The sequence below is a fragment of the Branchiostoma belcheri genome, unplaced genomic scaffold (genome assembly GCF_001625305.1).
Source record: "Branchiostoma belcheri isolate BF01 breed outbred unplaced genomic scaffold, Haploidv18h27 scaffold210, whole genome shotgun sequence".
Taxonomy (NCBI): Eukaryota; Metazoa; Chordata; class Leptocardii; order Amphioxiformes; family Branchiostomatidae; genus Branchiostoma; species Branchiostoma belcheri.
Genome location: NW_017803603.1, coordinates 226518 through 248708, shown reverse-complemented (window position 1 = coordinate 248708; position 22191 = coordinate 226518). Strand labels below are relative to the sequence as shown.

Here is a 22191-nt window from a genome sequence, read left to right as displayed (position 1 = left end):
ATTCTTCCAACAGGGACAAGTTTGAAGGGTAAAGATATTGACCTCCAAATTTTCGATGACTATCAGTCATCTCGCGAGTCTCACGGAGTCTCGCGAGACTAGGCCCGAGACTTGCATCGGTCTGCTGGGCCCCACCCCCTGTTGTCTGCCTCCGGAGTAAGGGTAAGTAAGTCTTGGGGAGCTCCCAACCGGTTCAACTTGGCACCGTCCAATTATATGTGCACCGCCTCCTTAATTTCCTATGTGGGTTACGAGACTCTTGATCTATAATTTCCATAATGTCAGAGATGGGCCTGGTAGTGAACAAGATGGACTGATAGTCATCGAAAATTTGGAGGTCAGTATCTTCACCCTTCAAACTTGTCACTGTTGGAAGAATCTTCTAGTAACCATCCACCAAGCGTAATAGATACAAAGAAAAATAGAATGGAAATCAAATTATAAAAGTAGATTTATATTGAAAGTCTTGTAATTGTGTACTTGTACAACGACGTATTTTGGCCAAGCCAAGAATTTTGGCCATAGGAGAACGGAATAGCACTTATCGAAATTCAGATTTTTACAACTGGTCAGAAATCAGAAAAAATGGTTCGGTGCATTCTGTGGATATGCCACAATCTGCATGTATTACTGTAACACAGAGGAAGAAGTAACTCGAAGGTTGACTCTGACCCCCGGGAATCGAACCCACGCCGCAAGCGCCCCAAACCATTCGGCCAAAAGATCCAGGATCCATTGGGCGGATAGTTAGTGACGTGACGCCTATATTCTCGCTGTTACTTTCAATCTGGAAGTGTCGTCTCTGAAACTAAAATGTCTTGCACAATGCATTAAGTATAGGAACTACCCTATGTACATGTACCTTACATATCAATGACTTTATGGACCTTTGACATGTTCAACCGTTTTTTTTCAGTAACTGTTGCTCATATATGCTTTATCGAGTTCTGTTACTTCATTAGTGACGTTGAAGAAGAGTGGTGGATGCCACTCGAAATGTCTGGAAATCATCTCCGTAATTTATCCAGTAGTAGAGTTTGAATTTCCTATGAATGCATTAAGTAGTTCAATTTCACGAGTCTTCCTCTGTGTCGTAAAAGATGAGCCTGACAGTCTCCCAAGTCGCTGATTTTTCCGACAGTTTCTCGATCCGAGAGAGGTTCCGTTGATGCCTCGGGGCGTCGTCGTGTCCGGCCTCGGCCGCCTTTGCAGCCACCTCCCGAAGCTTTTGGACGAACTCCTCGGCGCTGAAGCCCTCCCGGCCCCGCTCGACGTAGCTCACAAGCTCGGTGAATTTCTGTTCGTACTGCAGCTTGGCTTCTCGCTCGCGGATGAACTTTTCTATCATGCTCTCTGCCATCTGTAAATGCGATGAACATAGCTGTGTCACACATATAAGGTTCTACTCTACATGACCATGTGTTACAATAATTAAATACATGTAGATGCAATGACTGAATTAAAGAAATATATCAATGAAAAACTGTAGTCTTGCGTGTGTGCGATAGGAATTTTAGAGGGTTAGCTAAACAGCGAGCAGGGAAAAACATATCCAATATCCTAGGAGCACATTTATTACTAAATCCAAACAGCATACATGTACACGGATTTACTAATTGATCCAAGCCTTATTCATTGATTCTGTTCCTGTAACACTCCATGCTTGCATTGTTCATGGTCTAAGGAAAGAAACGTTTCTTTTACATTTTGCTATTCTGACTTTTAAAACTGATACAATATCAGGTTTCTTGCCAGGAATTTCCTTGGCACTGAGGTCTTATTTCCAAACTGTTGTAACAGCTACAGCGGCAAACACCCTGTGAAACATAATGTCAAACTACAAAACATCCCTGACAATGTTTTGTCAGTGTGGTATTAAAAAAGAAAGTAGACAGCTACGCACGGGATCTACGGAGCTCATGAGCATGTCAAACGTGAACCCTGCGTCCATGGGCTGCCGCACGGGTCGCGCCATGGCTGCCATTCTCTCTCGTTCCTCCTCTCCGTCAGCCATTTTCATCTGATAACTGTACCAGCACTCTGGCGGGGTTTATATCACAAGGTCTATTAAGGGGGCCCGCATGCCCTTTTCCGTAGAGCGTAATCGGCCGTTTTAATTCTACGCAGAGCGTAGACGGACCGGTCTAATTCAACGTAGAGCGTAATAATTGTCGCATTTTGCGTAGAGCTCGTAGAGCGTATTCGCCGTTTTAAATTTACGTAATGCGTTGTAGCCACTTGGAATTTAACGGAAGTTAACGAGGGTTCCCGAATTCAGCGTAATACGTAGCCGGTTCTCAAAATTTAGCGTAGAGCGTTGTCCACCCCCCCCCCCATGCAGGCCCCCTATTAACTGTACCAGAGCTCTGGGATGTTTATATGGTGCGGTATGTGTCATTCATGGCGACCTTCCAAATGGTTTGGGGTGGGGGAAGGGGTAGCTATCGTTGATTGCCAGCTTGGATCCTTTTGAAGACACGCCTGTATATGTCAGCGTATCTCTTTACACGAGCAATGGGGTTTATGTTGCTAAATAGGCTATAGGTTACGATAGCGTGCGTAGTGGTTAACGACACTGCCCCCGGACCAAGGCGTAGTGAGTTGCAATTGGAATCTAGTACGCGATATGCACGTTACTGGAAAGAGTCACAGAACTAAGGACGGGATGCCAAAAAGCAGTTACTCAAGCAACTGGATATGATTTTGAAAACGTCAGACGTTTCAGCTAGTATCCACTAGCTTTCGTCAGTGACTGAGAGACCAGAGGGGAAATTCCTTTTTCGACTTCCAAAAATTTGTCTTCACGTTATTTGCATATCAAACAATAGGTTGTGCTTATAAACCTGCATTTCCCCTCTGGTCTCTCAGTCACTGACGAAAGCTAGTGGATACTAGCTGAAACGTCTGACGTTTTCAAAATCATATCCAGTTGCTTGAGTAACTGCTTTTTGGCGTATCGTATTACCTGGATGTCTAACCTTCATCGACGTAAGGACGGAATGTTAAGCCGTGACCACTGTTCATTGTACTTCGTAAGCGAATATTTCCCCTATACTTAACTACATGTACTAAATACTCAGTCTATCGATTCTGTTACGACCAGTGGAAGATTACCTCAACTGTTCATGGACTTCATTTGAGCTGAACAGCCTTAGATCACTTTTATTTCATTTCGATAGAGAGCAGTCATTGGGGCCGAGGGAAACTCGACCTTGTGAGTTAGTTAGTGAGTGAGTGAGTGAGTGAGTGAGTGAGTGAACAATTTCGTTATTATTTGTACTCTCGTTCCTCTTACTCTCTTGGCTTTTAGCCTCGGGCTAGGGCACAGTCTCACCATTTAGCTTACGTGTAGTGCAACTTGAAAGAGGCGTTTATCTAACAATAACTTGTTTATCTTAAAGCGCAAAAGTTGTCATCCTTATGCCCGTCTTGTTTAACCAGGCAAGTAGAACTGAAGAGCCGGCTCCGTGTGGACAGTTGGATTGCCGATGTAAACCTCCAGCACGCCCTCCTGAAGGTCGAACACGGCTGCAGATGTAAAAACCATAAATAACTTTATTGCAATATAATATAATATGATATGATATGATATGATATGATATGATATGATATGATATGATATAATATAATATAATATAATATAATGGACAATATTTGTATGACAACTTCTATTACTTAACAACAATTGTAGCCAGGAAGCTGATAATAAATATACAAACAAACAAACAAAGTCACCTGTGCTGAGTGTGTATCCCTTGTCCTTCCCTGTACCAGACCGGAAAATCGGGTACTCGGGGTCTTTGGTGTCACCTGAAGAAGACAGAATCCTAGCATTAGACGTTAATTGTTTAAAACGATATAAAAATCACCTTGCATTAGACACTTCACGCAAACATGGTGACCGCCTGCAGGGTGTATCCCGAAGGCCATATTTGATTTGGCCTACGTTCTTGGACACGCGGAGACTATCCAGAACCAAGACTGGCCCTAATCCTAACCCACTCAGGCACAGGCACGGTTCCGAACACGATAGGGCCTTACCTAGAACAGCCAGGACGTCCTGCTTGGTCTGAGGAGCGGCCATCTCCGTGGCTCGCGCCTTCCTGTGGTGGGAACTCGGGCTCAGCGGCCACTCGGGCACGGACAGGTGTTCGTAACTGGGGAAGGCAATAACAATAGCGCCGTCAGGCGGGAATGAATAGAACTGCACTGACAGGTGTTCGTAACTGCGGAAGACAATGAAACAGCGCCGTCAGGCGAGAAAATGGTGAACTACATGTAATCAAATTGTTAGCTTCTCCAAGGACGCTTTTGCTACCAAATAGTATATTCTCAACACCAAATCAACGTGTAGTGCTAATGAAAAATAATAAGTTCTTTATATTATCTCTGTAAATTTCTCATAATTATACCTATTACTCTACCTACTACCACATACTTACTCCTATTCCTATACCTTAAGCTAGCTAGCTAACTGCATGTACATGTAGATAGAATGAGCCAGAGAGAACTAGAGAGAGAGAGAGAGCGAGAGAGAAAGAAACAGACACACACATGTACATACACACACATACACAGAGGTGGAAAGAAAGAATGAAAGATAGAAAGAAAGAGAAACCTGATAAAAGTCTCCTTTCTTGCTGACTCGATGCAAAAATGATGCAGTCGTCTTTCTTACAATCTCAAGTACACTATACTAACAGATTATAATGGTAGTAATGCCCATCTGCACTCCCGTCCTCCGGCTCCACAGTATGCACAGACACCAGAGTGGTCGGCTGCCCCACTGCGGCTGATGTCTCCACTGAAGACATGGTGCGGGCGCTGTCCCTGGTGCTGACCATGTTGAAGGAGTAGCCTATGGCCATACCGACTCCGTCATCCCTCAGCATAGACACTGCATCGTCAACCGTGCTGGCGGCCAGCACCGCGCGGCAGGCGAATGAGAGACCTGGGTCGATAGAGGAAAACAGAGACCTTTGTTTATGCTTAGGTCACATTCCCACACCGGGGCCCGGCCGGGCTGTATATATGAACGAAAACTTACCAATTTTTATCAAGAAGATACAGAAATAGTGCCCATGATTATTATCAAAAACTTTTCTGAGTTTTGTTGTCTTTTATATCGTCCTTTTCGTTCCCAAAAGCTGCCCGGCCGGGCCCCGTGTTTGAATTGTGACCTCAGCATAAGATAGCCTCCGTAGCAGGCTTATAGAACTGGGGGTTTGGTGGTCTTCGGCTGTTTTCTGATTAGCCCAATTCTAAAACGGGGGTAATTCAACCAGGCCGGCTATGTTGTCTATATGCAATCAGAAAATGGCACATAAAAGCTCCCAAAGACCCTAAAGACCCTCAAAACCCCCAGTTTTTGGCATGCTATGGTGGCTATGTTTAGGCTGGTTTACTGTAGCAATAACATAACTGACATGCCTCCAGACAGCCAAGAAACAATTGTACAATTGGAGGTTCAACCTAGGGACGAAATCCAGGAAAAAGTGTCTACAATGTCAACGGTAAGATGGTCTCTGGATAGAGGTTACCACTAACGCTATTACACATGTCACAAGTGTCTGTATGTATTGAACAGCTCTTATTTTATAACTACTGCTCCCTGGTATTCATTTCAAACTAGCATTATCTGTTTTACATATTACTGAAACATTTTAACTGAGATTTTGAAACAAAGATCCTTTCAAAAACATATACGTCTAGCAGTAGTTACTTTTTAACAATGAAGAAATGATGTTTTCTGTTATTACCTACCGATTTTATTCTCTTCTGCCTCCTTTGATACCAGCGTGTTACATGTGATGCACAGACCGTGAGAGTTAAATGAGAACGCCACTCCCGGCAGAAGGCACGTGTAACAGTAGGACACGAAGTTTTCCTCTGGTAGAGTCCTCCCCCCGGGTAGGCTGTACGGTTCCACATGGGCCACCAGGAGGCAGCCCTGTTCGCCGGCGGGACCGTCCTCGTTGTGCGCCAGCACTCTGGGGCCGTCACGGTAGTTTAGAAACACCGTGGTGCAACCTGTAGTGATGTGGAACGAACAGATCATTACCCTGGGTGCCAGACTAGTATCGGGCCATTAGCCCTGGAACTAATTGAAGGGCCGGCCACCCCCACCCCCTTGGCTCAACTCCCCTGTAGCGGTAATTTAGATATGCGGGCGAAGGGCTCTTGGCCGCCGAAGAAAAACGGCTAACGGTCCGATACTAGTCTGGCACCCAGAGTAACAGATCATGGAACGATGAAGGTGATAAGCTGAGGTCACATTTGTAAACCAGGGCGGGCAGTTTGCGGCAAAGACAAAATGTGATAGAACTTCATTGCATGGCAATTGTCCCATTTCCAAACCGGGGTCTCGTCGGGCAGTTTGCAGAAACAAAAAGTATGATAGGAAAGAAAACAAAACACGCAGAAAAGTTTAATTAACATAAGTTATGAGCAATTTTTATGAATATTTTTGACAAAAGACCAATCAGGCACCGGTTTGGAAATCTAAAGTTTGTATCAGCTTTGTATAATGGCAACTTTTACAAGGGTTACTTGCTTTAAGTATATTTAAAAAATTAGATATGATAAACTGAATAGGAGACCTTTCAGTCCTTCCTTTTCTTCTTCCTTTTTCTTCATGTTGAGAAGCAGGATCTCGAACTCGTAGTTGACAATGAACATGTGTTCAAACGGCACGTCTGCTCCCTCAGCCATTCCCTCTAACTCCTCCACATAGTTCGGGTACGCTGTCTTCGCCGCCTTTAGGTAACCTGTGGGTAAAATCAACAAGAAGAGTTGAACACTTTATGGTATATAATGGTATATTCAATGTGCGTGAACAAGTTAACGCACATTGAGTATACCATCATATATATATATATATTATGCATTGTTGTCGCAGTGTATTCCACTTCTCCGAGCCCAAACAGTACTAGACTATTATCAGGAAATTTAAACTATATTGTATACAACTACTTCAAGGAGGCAAGCAACCAATCAACCATTTCCTTATCTAAAATAGCTCCCTGTTTGTCGCATTGTATTTGCCGGGACAGTGCCATGCAGAATTCTCTAAAAGCAAAATGCATGAATAGATAGATAGATAACAATACATTATCACGATTTTCGGCACTATTTTAGACCATCCGTATAAAACAACAGCTATACTTGTTGGGTCAAAGTCCACGCGCTGTGTACAACCCTCCTGAGGTCAACGAACTTGCTTTCTACCATATGGACGCCATAAGTAAGACTCAATTTGACATTTCATGATAACGAAAAAGCTTAGTATTTACTAAATTGGTCTTTAGATAGTCTCTGAGGACCCAGCTTAGTGAATCATGCAATACAAGTGTTTGTGCGATCGCATAGTGTCCTACAAATGTTGCCACAAAGGCAGTGCTAGGACTTAACGTCATCATATTTGCTCACCAATGTTTACAACAGTACTCCTTTGTAGATAACCGTTGCCATACGTTGCATGGTGAAGTTGTGGCAAGGGACACGTCAAAACGTCGTAGGTACATGTATGTGGATGTGGCTTTAATACCGACCTCTAATAGCTACCAACACTGGAATGTGTATTGTTGTCTTAGTGACATGTCGAACATTTGATGTTCAATGTACAAATGGCGACTAGAATATATATAAGGCCGCCACTCTGTCGTCGTTCTTTCCTTTGTATTATTTATTTATTTATTAAGTTTTACCACGTACAATATGCACTGTGGATGGCATGGCGAAACAGGTGTTTCAGACATGAAACATCAATCACATAATACAATTTGAGAAACAAATGAATAAACTTAGAACTACAAGGCAAGTCAACTTATTAACATTGTGAGAGTTATTGATTCGAGACAACAAATAACGACAGTTATATAGCCAGCAGTGATATCACAGTTGTTAGCGCGGTCTTGTGGCCAGACAAGTTATTGTTTCTTTGAATAAAAAAATATACCAACCTTCGTACACTCGCCTTCCTTCGGGTGTCTCCAAGGAGGAGATGGCCTCCTTGAAGGGTTCGTAGCGGCTCAAGACGTCTTGGATCTGTTTCTTCGTCGCTTTGCCCACCTGGAGGCCGACCTGGCGGTTTGTCCCGGACACGTGAAGCACGCGAGGCGCCATTTTGTTGGGGGGAGAATAGCTCTGCAGCCAAGGACAGGCACACAGGTCAGCTACAGGACAAAGGTCAGGGACAGGTGAAGTTGTGTTCCACGGCTCATGACTAAACAAGCTCATAAAAGAAAGTTTGAAACTCCGTCGATCGAGTAGCATTATTTCTTTTCTGTATCATTAGAAATCTGACGTTGACGAAAAATAACATAGTGTTTTCCACCAGTTACACTTCTCCATAAAGTACAAATAAAATTTAGAACGTACCAGAAAAAGGTATATAAGGCTTGTTTACTTTTGTATCCATTAAAATACAACACCACACGAGTTAACTTATCTTACATACCTTTAATGATAATGGCTTTATCAATTGTCTTTTGGCATCATTCCAGTAGTCCACAACAGCGTCTTCAGGCAACGTAGTATTAATAATACAATAGAATTTATATGGTTGGAAAAGTTTAATTTTCAAGGATATACATGCAGAAGCATTCCATATCCACAATTCCACGTTGTATTTACTTAAGATACGTGATATGACCTAGTTTACTCCAGGACAAATAAAGATGTTTTTTCTTAATCTCCAAGCAGATCTTTCGGTTGGGTGGCAAAAGACCGTATCCATTGGCCATCCTGTATCCATTTCCCAACCTTCCGTGGCTAATGGACACTCCTCTGGCCAATGGATACTGTCTTGCCACCGAAAGATCTGCTTGGAGATTAGTTTCTTCTCTACACCGGAAGAACGAAGATGACGCCCGGCTCCTGTCCCTTTGCCGGATTGTCGGTGTAGATTTCCAGAACACCTGCCTCAAGGTCGAACACACCTGTAGTGGCAAGAGCTATAACAAGATAAGCTTCACGCCTTAAAAGTGTAAATTTTTCTTAAGTTATACACTTAACGGCCGATTAATGATAGATGGCTTTAGTTCAAGTCCTTTCCGCACCAATTGGTGCTTTGGGGCGGCGCCCATCTCTGGTTCAGTAGCCCTTGGGCCACACAGCAGTACATCGCTGGTAATGGCGTCTGTTTAAATTCCATACCCATTCCCAAATGCTGTGTGCCAAGCAGATAATGTAGTATGTACCATTTTTAAAGTCTTTGGTGTTACTTGGCCGGGGACTGAACTTACGACCTATCGAATGCACTCTACCCATTTGGCCATTGCACCGGTTATACACTTAACTGGGTATTAATGCAGTCTTTGATAACTTAATGCGCATCGCCTTTAGGGTGTTGAAACATGCACATTCTTCAGCTTTACCGGTTGTTGTCGTCATGAAGACGTCATTTCCTGTCTGGGACCTGTAAACCGGATACTCGGGGTCCTCAGTATCGCCTGTGGGCAAACACACAGGAATCAATATATATACGACTGGTGGCAATTAAAATGGCTATTTATCACATAGTAGCGGGATATCAACGGAATATGTCTGGAGCATTTGGAGAACAGCTATCTGCTTAGGCCTAAAATTGAACTATAATACTCAAAGTGAAAAGGCCATTACCAGAACAAATTTGTGGGGAATTTAAACTTCACTGGAAACGCTTTTATCTGTAGTTTAAAGGGTACGTGTGAATAAACCTCTCTCTCTCTCTCTCTCTCTCTCTCTCTCTCTCACACACACACACACACACACACACACACACGTTCCCCTTATCCCATATTCCTTATCATCCTACCCATGAATTTGAGAACGTCCTCTTTACTAGACAGCGGTCCGACTGCGCCAGCCCGGGCTTTCCTGTGTTCAGAGCTGAGGTCTCGCCAGGAGGGGGTATCCAGGTGTTCATACCTGGGAAAATGAAAACAAGATACAAGATCAAATGCATTGTTCTTTCTGTCTTTTTTCCCTCTCTCTTTCTTCCTAGGTCTGTCTGCCTCTCTCTGCCTCTCTCTGCCTCTCTCTGCCTCTCTCTCTCTTTCTCTCTCTCTCTTTGGGAAACCTTGGCTCGCCACCGAAACATATAAACATATAAAATTAGACACCTACATATTGTAAAGATAGTAGCTACTCGCGGAGATCCAACTTCTCCTGGCTCACCACCCTCCTCTCTCTCCCTCTGTCTCTCTCTCTCTCTCTTTGGGCAACCTTGGCTATATCTATACCAGCGAAACATATAGACCTAAAACTCAGACACCTACATATTGTAATGATTGTAGCTACTCGCAGATCCGACCTCTCCCGGCTCGACGGCGTGAACAGAGACCAAGTTTCTCGCTTCCCCCTCCGCGGGCGCCACCTCTACTGAGTACATGGCGTTGTCCCCGTCCTTGGTGCTGACGGCGAGGTTGTAGGAGTATCCAGTGGCCAGTCCAACGCCGGAGCCTGTCCTGAGGATGTCCACGGCTTTCTCCACGGACGCAGCCGACAGCAGGGCGCGACACGCAAACCGCTGAGCTGGAGGCAAAACACAAGGAAATTGCTGTGGGGTCGTGTGGGAGTGCTCGACTCAGAACCAAGAGGCCCCGGGTTCGAGTCCTGACATGCCACCGATCTTGGGAAATGAGCTTTATCCGACTTTCCTCACCTAACCCAGATGAAAATTAGTACTGTCCTGCCTCTGCGTTGTTGGCGGAATAAAATAAGTTGGAAAGACTTACCGTCGCCAGATATTGTGATAAATGTTAAAATAGAAAAAAAAAGTAGACAACGTTGGTCTAAGGACGGATCATGGTCATATATTTTTCGTTAGCTAGTACTGCAGTGTTAGAATACAAAGTTCAAAGCATTCACATTCCTTCTTTCTGTGAAATATGTGGAAGAATATGAAATACATACTATTATGAAGAACAGTAAATTGACGTGTTAAGAATATACATGTATATTGTAACAGAAATACATGTACGTCTGATGTTACAGTATTGGTCCCCCTATCTGTACAATGTAGTCCCCCTATCTGTAAAATGTAATAGTGCCCCTATTTTCACAATGTTTAGTCCCACTATGTGTATACAATGCAAACATACATTTCAACTGTACGTACGTATTTTGTCTTTCTCCACACACTTTGCCAGCTGGAAGTTGCCGGCGGTGCACAAGCCGTGCAGGTTGAAGCCATATGCGTTCCCAGCCAGCAGCCCGGGGTAGCAGTAGGCGGTGAAGCTTTCTTCGGGGACAACCTGTGCGAATAGTGCAATAAGGTACTTGATTTGATTTTGATTTATTGAAATTGCAACAGTACAATACACGCGGCGGAACAGAGGCAGCTGTTGCTGGTGTTGTGTCCCGCACATAGAAACAAATACTGGACAGACAGTACTCATTTTCACTTGAGTCTAGTGGGGAAAGTCGTGTAAAGTGTCTTTTCCAACAGCACAAGATCGGTGGCATGTCAGGACTCGAACCCGGGACCTCTTGGTTCCGAGTCGCGCACGCTGCCGGTGGGGACATACCATTGAGAGCTTTATAGACGAGTGTTGCTTTGTTTTTGCGGTGTATGTCGGTCACTGGTAGCCATCCAAGTGTGTTAAGTACGAGTTAAGTAGCGATGTAGCGATCACAGCCAAGGATTGTGCGGTCTGGTTTATTTGGAAGTTTCTGGAGTTTGTCCATGTGACCCTTCCCTCCCTGGTCCCATACTGTACTACAGTAGTGTATGTGGGGTAAGAATAAGTTAGTGTATATACATGTAGCTTGCAATGCTTTAATTGCCTGATTACTCCAATCACCTGTGCTAGTTTCTTGTTCAAATGTTGAAAGTGTATTGTCAATGATGACCCTTGAATACTTGAATACGTTCATTTACTTGCTCAATGTTCTCTGGTTAAATAAATAAATAAACAAATAAACAAACCTCTCCGCTTGGCAGCTCGTAGGGCTCGATACTAGCGACCACCACGTAACCCAGGGCTTTGATGAGCGAGTCCCCGTCTTCGTTGTGGGCCAGAATCCGAGGTCCGTTACGGACGTTAAGATATACAGTTGTACAACCTGGAAAATGGTAGAGAAATGTGTTGGTTGGTTAGGAGTCCAGTTACCATGGTGACAGACGTCTGGTCCAGGTCATTGACTTTATTTGAGCAATTGAGCTGAGCAAAACCAATACATTTTTCTTCTGCGAAGGTAATATAAACTAGAAAGGCATTATTTGCTAAGCAAATGCATCATATTTAACTTACCTGACCCAGCTTAACAAATACTGTTTTGTTCTTAATCAAACACACTCATGTATATGATGACCATGCAGCCCCTCTTGAGCTCAGTTCTGCATGGCACTTGCAACATTATCGAACCCAACACCAGTTACCATGGTGACAGACATCTGGTCCTGGTCATTGACCTTATTTGTATACTTATTTGAAGAAGACGAAGACGGGAAAACTAAATAACAATAGTTAGCAAAAATAACAACATGCTTCCCCTCTTCGAAGAAAATATAAAAAAAGCTGGCACCTAAGGCTACTGTACCTTCTGTCTCAACCTGGGAAATGATAGGGAAACGTGTAGGTTGGTTGGGAGTCGTGAGTAAGGTTTGGAACGGAAGAAGAAGAGGAAGAAACTGAGCAAAAACAGTATGTTTTCCTTCGGTAAACATACAAAGCTGGCACCTATAGGCTACAATACCTTCTGTCTCGGTCTCCACTTCCTCCTGCTGCAGGGACATGAGTGTGAACTCTGATTGACAGTGCATCAGGAAGAGATGTTCGAACGGGAGGCCAGACCCTTCCGACATCCCCACTATCTCATCAACATAGTGCGGAAACGCGGACTTGGCAGCCTTCAAGTAGCCTGGAAAATTCCAAATCAAACCGTGATGAAAAAATGTAACTAGAAAGTTAACATTTGCAATGCATAATGTTTACCTTCGCATATGGTTTGCTTTTCTTACTCAAATACATGCACATTCATATATATGGTCAGACAGGAGTCTACATCCCTCCTGATTAAAAATTGCAACATTATGTAACCCAACACCAGTTACCATGGTGACAGAAATCAACAAATCAGGCCATTGGCCAGGTCAGAGGTTAGTGTTTGGAACAGAAGAGGAAACGTAGTTAAAAGGCCAGGTGGTCCTTATGTAGAGGTGGTCACTAGTACAGGTTTAGTGTGTATCAATGGCCAGGTGGTCCTAATGTAGAGGTGGTCGCTAGTACATGTTTACTGTATATCAATGGCCAGACGGTCCTTATATAGTAATGGTAGATCAATAACCCCATCCTCATCCCTACATCTGCTTGAAGTTTACAAAGACAGTGAACTTTGAACCTGTACCAGTGGTACAACAAGTATCATGAGGCCCCTGAGGGGATTTTAACAGTCCCTATGACACTGAGACAAAAATAAACCCCATGAACCGAACAGAAATACTCGACAAAGAGCACGTACACTGACCTTCGTACGCGTTTCTTCCAGCGTCTGTTTGGAGCGTTGCCAGGAGCTTGGCGAAGCCGGGGTAACGGCGAAAGTACTCGGCGATCTGCGCTCGGAAGGCCCGCCCGATCTGGTGCCCGACCCGGTAGTGGCTTCCGCGAACGCAGCACACACGTATAACCATGGTTTAGTAGGAGACTAGCTGTATTCGCCTCCAAAAGGGCCTACCAAAAATGATAGGGCCTCAACAGCGTAAGTTTAGGTCCACCAATCCATAAACTCCCTTTCATCGCTCAGACCTGATCTAAAAAGGATTTGAGGTGAAAGCCTGTTTATTACTGACAGGATCAGGCAGGGAAGTTTTGGTATCTGAGCGATTGAGGGACGTGTACGCTTGTTTTGACCTGAGTACTGTGAGCCGTGAGAGGGCCTCTGGTGGATCGTGGGTAACTGCAGTTATACGTGACGTAAATATCGAACTAGCGGTTAGAATTGGGGACATTTTTTTATTGTTTGCACGATACCTGTGCTTGCTATAGAAAGCAAAAAAATCTCTTGATATACGATTTTTTAATTGGAGTTACAGCCAAAATAGTGGCCTAATTTAACGTGTATGCCTATGGGACAGCGAAATTGGCGTATGAGACGTTATAGCTAATTTTTCGGCGGTCCGCCATGCCGCGACCAACATGATCGATATCCGCTTGAGAAAACCAAACATCCATGACATCGACGGAAGACATAGCCTGTACCAACATTTCACCAGAATGGGGACTATGCTAGAATATTACGACCTATGCAAATCGCTACGGTATAAAAAAAAAACAACGTGCTCAACTAGACCACACCAACAGGCAACGTCCCAAACTACGTCCCCATGCAGCAAAGGAATCGCTGCGAACACACAACTGTTCACGATTCGTCAACTCTAACTGACCTCCTTCACGTAGTAAAAAAACTGTAGCAAGTTCGGAAAAAAACTTATGTAGGTGTTGCCTTAGTGAACAAATGTACAAAGAAGTCCACATTAGTGAGAGGATTGAAACACCAGCAGCGCAGAATTTATTTTCACCATCACCAAAGTCTTACATTTTTCATATATGGTTCAGCTAACTGTACTTGATGGTCACCAATGCTTTTTGTACCTAAATTGTTTTCATAATTATACTTCTACTGAATTTCCATTGTACACGAACATACATCAGTACAATGTGCACACAACTGCCAAACATTGGCAGAGACAAGAGGCAAGTGTAACAATAAAGAATTAAAATTAATTCTTCCATCATGATGTTATTCCATGTCATTTTGCTAAGTGTACATAACGTTACACCTTGATAAGAAACCATTGACTACAACATTACAGTTACACAACCTTACAGAAAATCAACTTACAGTAAGTATTCATTTTTATACTTTTCTCAGACATATTCTCTTTCTGGAAGAAAAACATTCGGCTCAGAAGGATGACAAAGAAATGGCATTTTGGTAAGATTTTTTGGTAAGAAACTTTTGAATTTTATCACTTTGCAATTGTATAAGATACACCGTAAGGCAACTTCTTCTTCTGGGTAACTATGGTTACCGTAACAATAGTTCTCAGGGACTAATTCTACAGAAGACTATGGTTACATGTGTGATGAGGCTAATATACTTGTAGTGTTATATAATACGGAATCCATGACTACAACATTACAGTTGCATTAGTATGTTACTGAAATTCTACAATAGAATAGAACAATAGAAATACCTAAAAAAATGCATTAATCCTTAATATGTTAAATCAGAAGCTCCCAGCATCAAAATAAGCCACCGCCATTTTTTTAATCGGTCGCTATTTTAGTTCTCATCACTCATATTTAACATTTTGCTCCATAACAACTATATCTGAACAACACGTCTCCAGTTATTTGTGGCCCCCAACTAAACAGAAATGTTTGCCTCTCTGATATATTCAACATTTGAAATCAACTCTTTTGACTTAATTTTGTTACAAAGCCCCTACAAAAGAGAGCGTTACTTTTCAGCATTACAGACCACGTAGGATTGATGGTTTCATGAACAATTGAGCGTGATCAGACTTAGTATTAAGAGCAAAATGCGACTATCGTGGCCTGATTTTCATAGACACGGACTTGAGGGAGTAATGCTTTCCTTTCCAGGTCGTCCACACCAACCCTTCAAAGGCTTCACAGGACTCTCCACAGTTGCCCAGGTAGCGGCCGTTGAGGAAGGAGTTGCTGCAGTCCCCAAACCACCAGCCGCCCTGTCCGAAAGCCTGAGAACAGGAGCGGCCCCAGGAATCATTGTCCCTGTCCACAGTGGTGAACCTTTGTCCGTCGAGGCTATGGCTGGCAGCTGTCATGGAGTCTCCCGCGTCGCCTGAAAACCCATATAAGGTCAGCCGGTACTGGTCGGACTCACCGGACACCCTGGATGAGAACATCACATCACATCACTCATTATTTTATGAACAACAATCTGCATTGATTCTAATTCTGTTTCTTAAACAAATACGTTTAGAGATTTCATACCTCTATAAGATATTTAGAGCTTTTGGTATGTCATTTTGTCTTAATGATTAGGGAAAATATTAATGTATTTTGGTAGTCTTCTCCAATAAATTCACATGTACGTGTGAAAGTACAGCCTTCAAACACCTGTATGTACTTGACAATTGATATGCAAATTCAATCCTGATTTTAATCCTGATTTCATTGTATTACACATGTATGTTCTACCTTGGTTCTACGATATATGATGTTAAGGTTACAATATTGTTTCTCTTATGTTATTTAATTTACTTTGATTTTGTATCAATTTGTAATCTGCATAACTTTATTTGATGCCTTTGTTCATCTTGAGTTCATTTTGTTAATGGATTTTGTTTGTTTTTTCCCCCCAGGAACCATTAAAAACGCCATCAGATATGTATTTCCTGGATACAGAAATAAATAAACAAAGTGCTATCGGTTGACAGAACGTCATTTTACACATTATCACTAACTATACAAATAACCTGCATAGTTACATAATCTATTGAAATGTTCACCTTTAACTAATACACAACAGAATTGTAACAGTCAGGACCATTGTTATTATGATGAATGATGATTGGTAGGTGACCATATGGAAAGAGACATTTGCATATATCAATGTGATAGGTAGGCCCTGAGTGACCAATCAGTGAATTGTTAGCATATAGTTGAGCTTGGAAGTGGCGATTGATCAGGGAGTTCGTGACCCACCCCCAGGACTCGATACGTGCACACGCGTGTAGCTGTGTAACGCGATCACCAACAAGGCACATATAACACTACCCAAAACAATCTCAGATACTTTTACTTTACTCATGTCATGTTCCGACGAAACTTCCCTCTATATAGGCCAGTATATATCCAAAGCTTTAGTTAAAAGGAATGATATTATATCCGACTCAACCAACTGATGTGCACTCTAGCTTATACAGCCATATAGAACTCAAGACATATACATTATCATGTAAGCCATGTTCCATATATATATACATGTACTATATTACCTTTTTGAAATAGCACAATATTATTTTCGATACATTGAACTTGTAGGTATTACTGTGGACGTAAGAGTAGATGTTAGCTAGATAGTGCTGAAGAGTTTGCCATGCATTGTACCCATTAAAATTGTTGTGCAATAAAGATTGACTTGACTTGACTTGTGTAAATTAGTAGGTTGTACAGCTTGTAGTATCCCATCTGTATTGCATATCCCAGACCTATGGTAAGTCTATCTGTAACTAAGTGTTTAACTCCTTGTAATCCATTAGACCATTATCTTTCGCCCTTGCGTGCAACGTTTCCCAAATACAAAATTGCTGCATTTGGAAGGATTAGTATACTATATGTAGTAACATTTCTACTCTTGCTCTAAATTCCACATGTCTAAATTTGCGTTCAAATTTGCTATCTTCTTCCTGTGTATTTTAGGTATTTCCAACTGACTTCCAATCGTTTTTGTCAATGATGTCTGCTAGAAGAATGAGTACCAACCTAAATGTGCGGTATTCCGCGTAGCGTGTTTGCCCACTCCAATCCATCAGCTCAATTCGCAAACGAAAGTTCTTATGGGACGTCAGGAGGTGGATGTTCTCGTTCCCAAGCCAGTATTCCCCGTTCTTGTTCCCAAACCCATACTTGTAGTCCGCCCACGTCCGGTTGAAGGGAACCGACCCGTCCTGTCGTCGTTGGATCACAGTCCATCCACCCCCTGTGGGGAAAAAACTCACCATTGCTTTGTACTACTACATTGACATGTTTTCCCCATTTCATATCAGCAGAAATCCAATACTTACATATCCTACAAACTTTGTAGGATATATAAGTATTGGATTTCTGCTGACATGAAATGGGGAAAACATGTCAATACAATCATCAACAAGAATTCCGAGACATCATACCTCCATGAAATATGGGCTTAATATGTAAATGTAAATTTCTTCTTTAATTATGCAAATTACCTCTGCATTAACATGATATATGCATCATGATGTATGTTAACTTTTGATTAAGTTACAGATGTCCCAAGTATGACATTCCCATCATTCACCATCATTTGCATAATTAGTATCTGTTGATGTTCTGCCTGCAATAGGTTACATACATTACATGTATGAAAGTAGTATAATGTAAAACACTGTAATTATAGAATTTCCTCATTAATTATGCAAATAAAGTCCTCATTTGCATAATTTGCATTTAATCATGTACATCTCTCTCTCAGCTACCTACACACCAAAAATTATAAAAATATGTTGTTCCTATCTGGACTTTTTGGCTTTTAAACATTTCGCCAGAAAGTGCCCTGCAGTTCCAGAACAAGCTGCTAGGGGGACCAAACTCACACCACTTACACCTGACAGGAAAAGCAATCTGTCACCAAAACATCAAGACCATAGCATGTTCAGGACAAAAGATACAAAAACCGGAAGTTATGCTGCAGTACCAAGGTCATCCACCAGGAGGCCCATATTTGACCTTGACGTTTGTCTTCCTAAGACTTACCAACATACCAAATATCATCATAATCCATAAAGGCGTTCTGAAGTTATGCTGACCACAAAGTTGCGGAAACACACACAGACAGACAGACAGACACACACACACAGACATACATACATACATACATACATACAGACAGACACACCAAAAACAATACCTCCATTTTTCATGGAGGTAAAAATGAGGGAAGCTTACCTGTTGAATCTTCAAACTACCGTTTAGTTCTAATAAGACTAAACTGGGTTCTAGTACTCTACAAGTAATGGTCATGAAGAGGGCGCATACCTTCATTCAGCTGGCAGATACATCCCCTGAGGTTGCTGCAGTCTTTCTCATCCCAGAAGGATCCAGCCTCCCAAAATCCCACACAGCCACCGTTACCGTAGTCGGGTTGTGGTTCACCGGGGAGCCAGTTGGCATAGTCGGATGATGTCAGGGTCTGGCCGTCCTCAAATACCCACTCGCCGTCGCTGTTTGCGCGGGTCAGCCCAATCCAGCGACCCCATACTACTTCTGCTAGGTTAGCGAGAAACGTATTGGTGTCACTGTCCCTCGGCATGGCTAAAATCCCCCCGTCTGCCGCACAAGTCTGCCTGGCCGCATCGTGCGTCTGTGGCTCCGTAAAGCTCTTGTAGCAAACTCCGTTATAACGCACGTAGTCTGCTATTCGACAACCTGTTGAAAAACAACAAGAATTCCGAGACTCCATACCTCCATGAAATATGGGCTTGATATGTAAATGTAAATTTCTTTAATTATGCAAATTACCTCTGCATTAACATGATATATGCATCGTGATGTATGCTAACTTTTGATTAACTTACAGATGTCCCAATTATGACATTCCCATTATTCACCATTAAGAAATCATAGAATTTTTGCATAAATTATGCAAATTAGGTCATCATTTGCATAATTAGTATCTGTCTGCCATAGGTTACATACATTACATGTATGAAAGTAGTATAATGTAAAACACTGTAATCATAGAATTTCCTAATTAATTATGCAAATAAAGTCCTCATTTGCATAATTTGCATTTAATCATGTACATCTCTCTCTCAGCTACCTACACACCAAAAATCATGAAAATACGTTGTTCCTATCTGGACTTATTGGCTTTTAAACATTTCGCCAGACAGTGCCCTGCAGTTCCAGAACAAGCTGCTAGGGGGACCAAACTCACGCCACTTATTCCTGACAGGATAAGCTATCTATCACCAAAAAGTCAAGACCATAGCTTGTTCAGGACAAAAGATACAAAAACCGGAAGTTCTGCTGCAGTACCAAGGTCATCCACCAGGAGGCCCATATTTGACCTTGACCTTTGTCTTTCCAAGACTTACCAGCACACCAAATATCATCGCAATCCATAAAAGCGTTCTGAAGTTATGCTGACCACAAAGTTGCGGAAACACACACAGACAGACAGACAGACACACACACACACAGACACACAGACAGACAGACATACAGACAGACACGCCAAAAACAATACCTCCATTTTTCATGGAGGTAAAAAAGCAAGCTCGCGCCTTCTCTGGCTTAAGAAACTAAAACGCTTTTGTGTCTGCACTGAAGATCTTTGTGAAATTTATTTATTATACCTCAGACCAGTCATAGAAAATGCAGTCCCTGTGTGGCACGCAGGTCTAACCACTCTACAATCCCACCAACTTGAACGCATTAAAATGTGCCCTCAGAATCATTCTTGGAAATAAGTACACTTCCTATACTGATGCACTCTCTACTTTTAACCTCTGCACTCTGAAAGCCAGAAGGGAATCATTGTGTCTTAAGTTTGCAAAATCTTTGTTGAGTTCACCAACGTTTCGACCCTGGCTACCCCCCACGCGCAATGACACAAAAGGGGGGTTCCAGCTTAGCCTACCTTCTATAAGATCAGAGGAACAGGAACAGTGTCATTCCGTACCTGTCAAAAACTCTTAAACAGTGCGTTGTCTACTGTGTAATCACCCGACTACCGATTGTATATACTAGTATTCCTGTTATTCAGTTTGGTTATGCTTGTAAATACTAGTGATATTTTGTACAATTGTGTGTTCCCTAAAACTGCGTAATCAGCCTTTTTACATTGTATTATTAGGCTGCAATGTTGTTTTAGTTTAGTGTCAATTTGCAAATACTAGTAAACCATTCATATACATCTGTAGTGTTCTAAAGGTTAAACGGGTGTATTTACGAGACACCTGTTATTGACCTGTATATATATTACGGATCCCAATGTACCGTAAAACAATTTTACCTGCAGTATCCATGTCACAGTAGACCGTTACACCGGACAGGGGTGGGCCGAGTGTGTAGACTCCACTGGTCGTGTGTCCGGCGGCTTTATATGCAGCACAGTCTGCCTCTGGGAAACGGTAAGTAGCAGAGTCACGATGCCATTATTTATATGTCTAACAACATTAGCATATTGGTAACACAACATATCATTCTCTGATAATTTAGGACCAAACTATCAAGTCCGTAAATCTGGGGACACAAAGTAGTAGGGCGTAGAAATAAGAGGAAATGGAGGTCGAAAATACTGGACGAGAATGAATTAGACTGCATCAAAATGTTTGTATGATATAAGGTAATTGAATATGAGCGGTAACGCTTGTATACGACTGCTATCTGTCTATGAAATGCTGGGATGTGTCATAGTTTGCAGGCACGATGGTGGAAACGCTATGACTGTGTCGCTGTAAGACCCGCACGTGTAGCACCAGAACCGTGAGAAATTCGAACCCTCCAACTCACCTGCAGGAGGAGCAGTCGGGGCTGCTGGGGTTGTGACCTGCGGAGGAGCAGTCGGGGCTGCTGGGGTTGTGACCTGCGGAGGAGCAGTCGGGGCTGCTGGGGTTGTGACCTGCGGAGGAGCAGTCGGGGCTGCTAGGGTTGGGCAGCTACACTGTAAAAAAGGCGACACGTATAAATGTGACGTTGGAAAAAGTCGTGAAAGAGTCCTATGCATATCGGGAAGTCGTACGGTGCTGTGAACAGGTAAAACAATTCGGTAGCATGCCAGGACTCGAACCCGGGACCTCTTGGTCCCGCGTCGAGCAAGCTGCCGCTACGCCACACGAACCCACAGAGTATGTAGTATTAGTCCTCTGTATAAATATATACTTGTCATGATCAAAGTAGAATGCGTCAGTGCTGTTTGATTGTGTTAAGGTCCAGACTAGCCGCTGTGAATGAAAGTAATTACAGTAATTTTGTGTACCTTCGCAGAAGACAAACATATTGTTTTTGCTCTCTTTCTTCTTCCTTTTCTCCTTCTCCAAATAAGGTCAATGACCTGGACCAGGCAGCTGTCACCATAGGCCTGGACAATTTGATAGTGTCTTTTGCACCCCTATGATCTGCTTGGAGATTAGTGTGTAGAACGAGGCGTCTGTTTGCTAGTTTGTCAATTTAGTATTTTTTTTTACCTGACTGGGAGGTCCAGGTGGACCGGGTGTCCCCGTGGGCCCTCTTTCACCAGGTGGTCCTGGCGGCCCTTGGTCTCCCGGAGGCCCAGGTAGACCAGCGGCAACTGGCCCCATGGGCCCTCTTTCACCAGGTGGTCCTGGCGGCCCTTGGTCTCCCGGAGGCCCAGGTAGAGCAGGGGTAGCTGGCCCCATGGCCCCATTGAAGTCAGTTCCTGAAACAAGAATTCGGAGACTTCGTACCTGCATAAAATACTTAGAGCTTTTGTAATTAGCTTAGGCTTACC

At 42.9% G+C, this 22191-nt stretch overlaps 4 protein-coding genes across 4 annotated transcripts; all 4 read right to left on the bottom strand.

Annotated features, from left to right (window-relative positions):
* Positions 1 to 1072: 1072 nt before the first annotated feature.
* LOC109469889 lies at positions 1073 to 2139 on the bottom strand. Its single transcript, XM_019768646.1, has 2 exons — positions 1904 to 2139; positions 1073 to 1360 (listed from the first exon to the last, which is right to left on the bottom strand). Exons 1-2 carry the CDS (start codon positions 2018 to 2020, stop codon positions 1073 to 1075), a joined length of 405 nt encoding a protein of 134 aa, XP_019624205.1. The 5' UTR covers positions 2021 to 2139.
* A 1667-nt stretch (positions 2140 to 3806) lies between these two features.
* Positions 3807 to 8227, bottom strand: LOC109469888. Its single transcript, XM_019768644.1, has 6 exons — positions 7962 to 8227; positions 6600 to 6767; positions 5764 to 6030; positions 4702 to 4951; positions 3999 to 4226; positions 3807 to 3810 (listed from the first exon to the last, which is right to left on the bottom strand). The coding sequence occupies exons 1-6, from the start codon at positions 8122 to 8124 to the stop codon at positions 3807 to 3809; spliced, it is 1080 nt and encodes a 359-aa protein (XP_019624203.1). The 5' UTR covers positions 8125 to 8227.
* A 1543-nt stretch (positions 8228 to 9770) lies between these two features.
* LOC109469887 lies at positions 9771 to 13805 on the bottom strand. The gene is made up of 6 exons (XM_019768643.1): positions 13453 to 13805; positions 12682 to 12846; positions 11912 to 12048; positions 11102 to 11237; positions 10260 to 10515; positions 9771 to 9909 (listed from the first exon to the last, which is right to left on the bottom strand). Exons 1-6 carry the CDS (start codon positions 13613 to 13615, stop codon positions 9771 to 9773), a joined length of 996 nt encoding a protein of 331 aa, XP_019624202.1. The 5' UTR covers positions 13616 to 13805.
* A 1549-nt stretch (positions 13806 to 15354) lies between these two features.
* LOC109469886 (ficolin-2-like) lies at positions 15355 to 22099 on the bottom strand. The gene is made up of 5 exons (XM_019768642.1): positions 21913 to 22099; positions 21234 to 21269; positions 20734 to 20841; positions 17460 to 17676; positions 15355 to 15863 (listed from the first exon to the last, which is right to left on the bottom strand). The coding sequence occupies exons 1-5, from the start codon at positions 22097 to 22099 to the stop codon at positions 15536 to 15538; spliced, it is 876 nt and encodes a 291-aa protein (XP_019624201.1). The 3' UTR covers positions 15355 to 15535.
* Between the last annotated feature and the right edge of the window lie 92 nt (positions 22100 to 22191).

Coding starts and splice junctions, on each gene's coding strand:
- LOC109469889 (XM_019768646.1), bottom strand. CDS start 2,020: ATGAAAATGGCTGACGGAGAGGAGGAACGAGAGAGAATGGCAGCCATG. Junction 1,361..1,903: donor TCATGAGCTCCGTAGATCCC/GTGCGTAGCTGT, acceptor TCGCATTTACAG/ATGGCAGAGAGCATGATAGA.
- LOC109469888 (XM_019768644.1), bottom strand. CDS start 8,124: ATGGCGCCTCGCGTGCTTCACGTGTCCGGGACAAACCGCCAGGTCGGC. Junction 6,768..7,961: donor AGGAAGGCGAGTGTACGAAG/GTTGGTATATTT, acceptor TTTTACCCACAG/GTTACCTAAAGGCGGCGAAG. Junction 6,031..6,599: donor AGAAAAGGAAGGACTGAAAG/GTCTCCTATTCA, acceptor ACATCACTACAG/GTTGCACCACGGTGTTTCTA.
- LOC109469886 (XM_019768642.1), bottom strand. CDS start 22,099: ATGGGGCCAGCTACCCCTGCTCTACCTGGGCCTCCGGGAGACCAAGGG. Junction 21,270..21,912: donor CGGTCCACCTGGACCTCCCA/GTCAGGTAAAAA, acceptor CTCCTCCGCAGG/TCACAACCCCAGCAGCCCCG. Junction 15,864..17,459: donor GCGGAATACCGCACATTTAG/GTTGGTACTCAT, acceptor GTTCTCATCCAG/GGTGTCCGGTGAGTCCGACC.
- LOC109469887 (XM_019768643.1), bottom strand. CDS start 13,615: ATGGTTATACGTGTGTGCTGCGTTCGCGGAAGCCACTACCGGGTCGGG. Junction 12,847..13,452: donor TGGAAGAAACGCGTACGAAG/GTCAGTGTACGT, acceptor GGAATTTTCCAG/GCTACTTGAAGGCTGCCAAG. Junction 11,238..11,911: donor ACGAGCTGCCAAGCGGAGAG/GTTTGTTTATTT, acceptor CTATTCGCACAG/GTTGTCCCCGAAGAAAGCTT.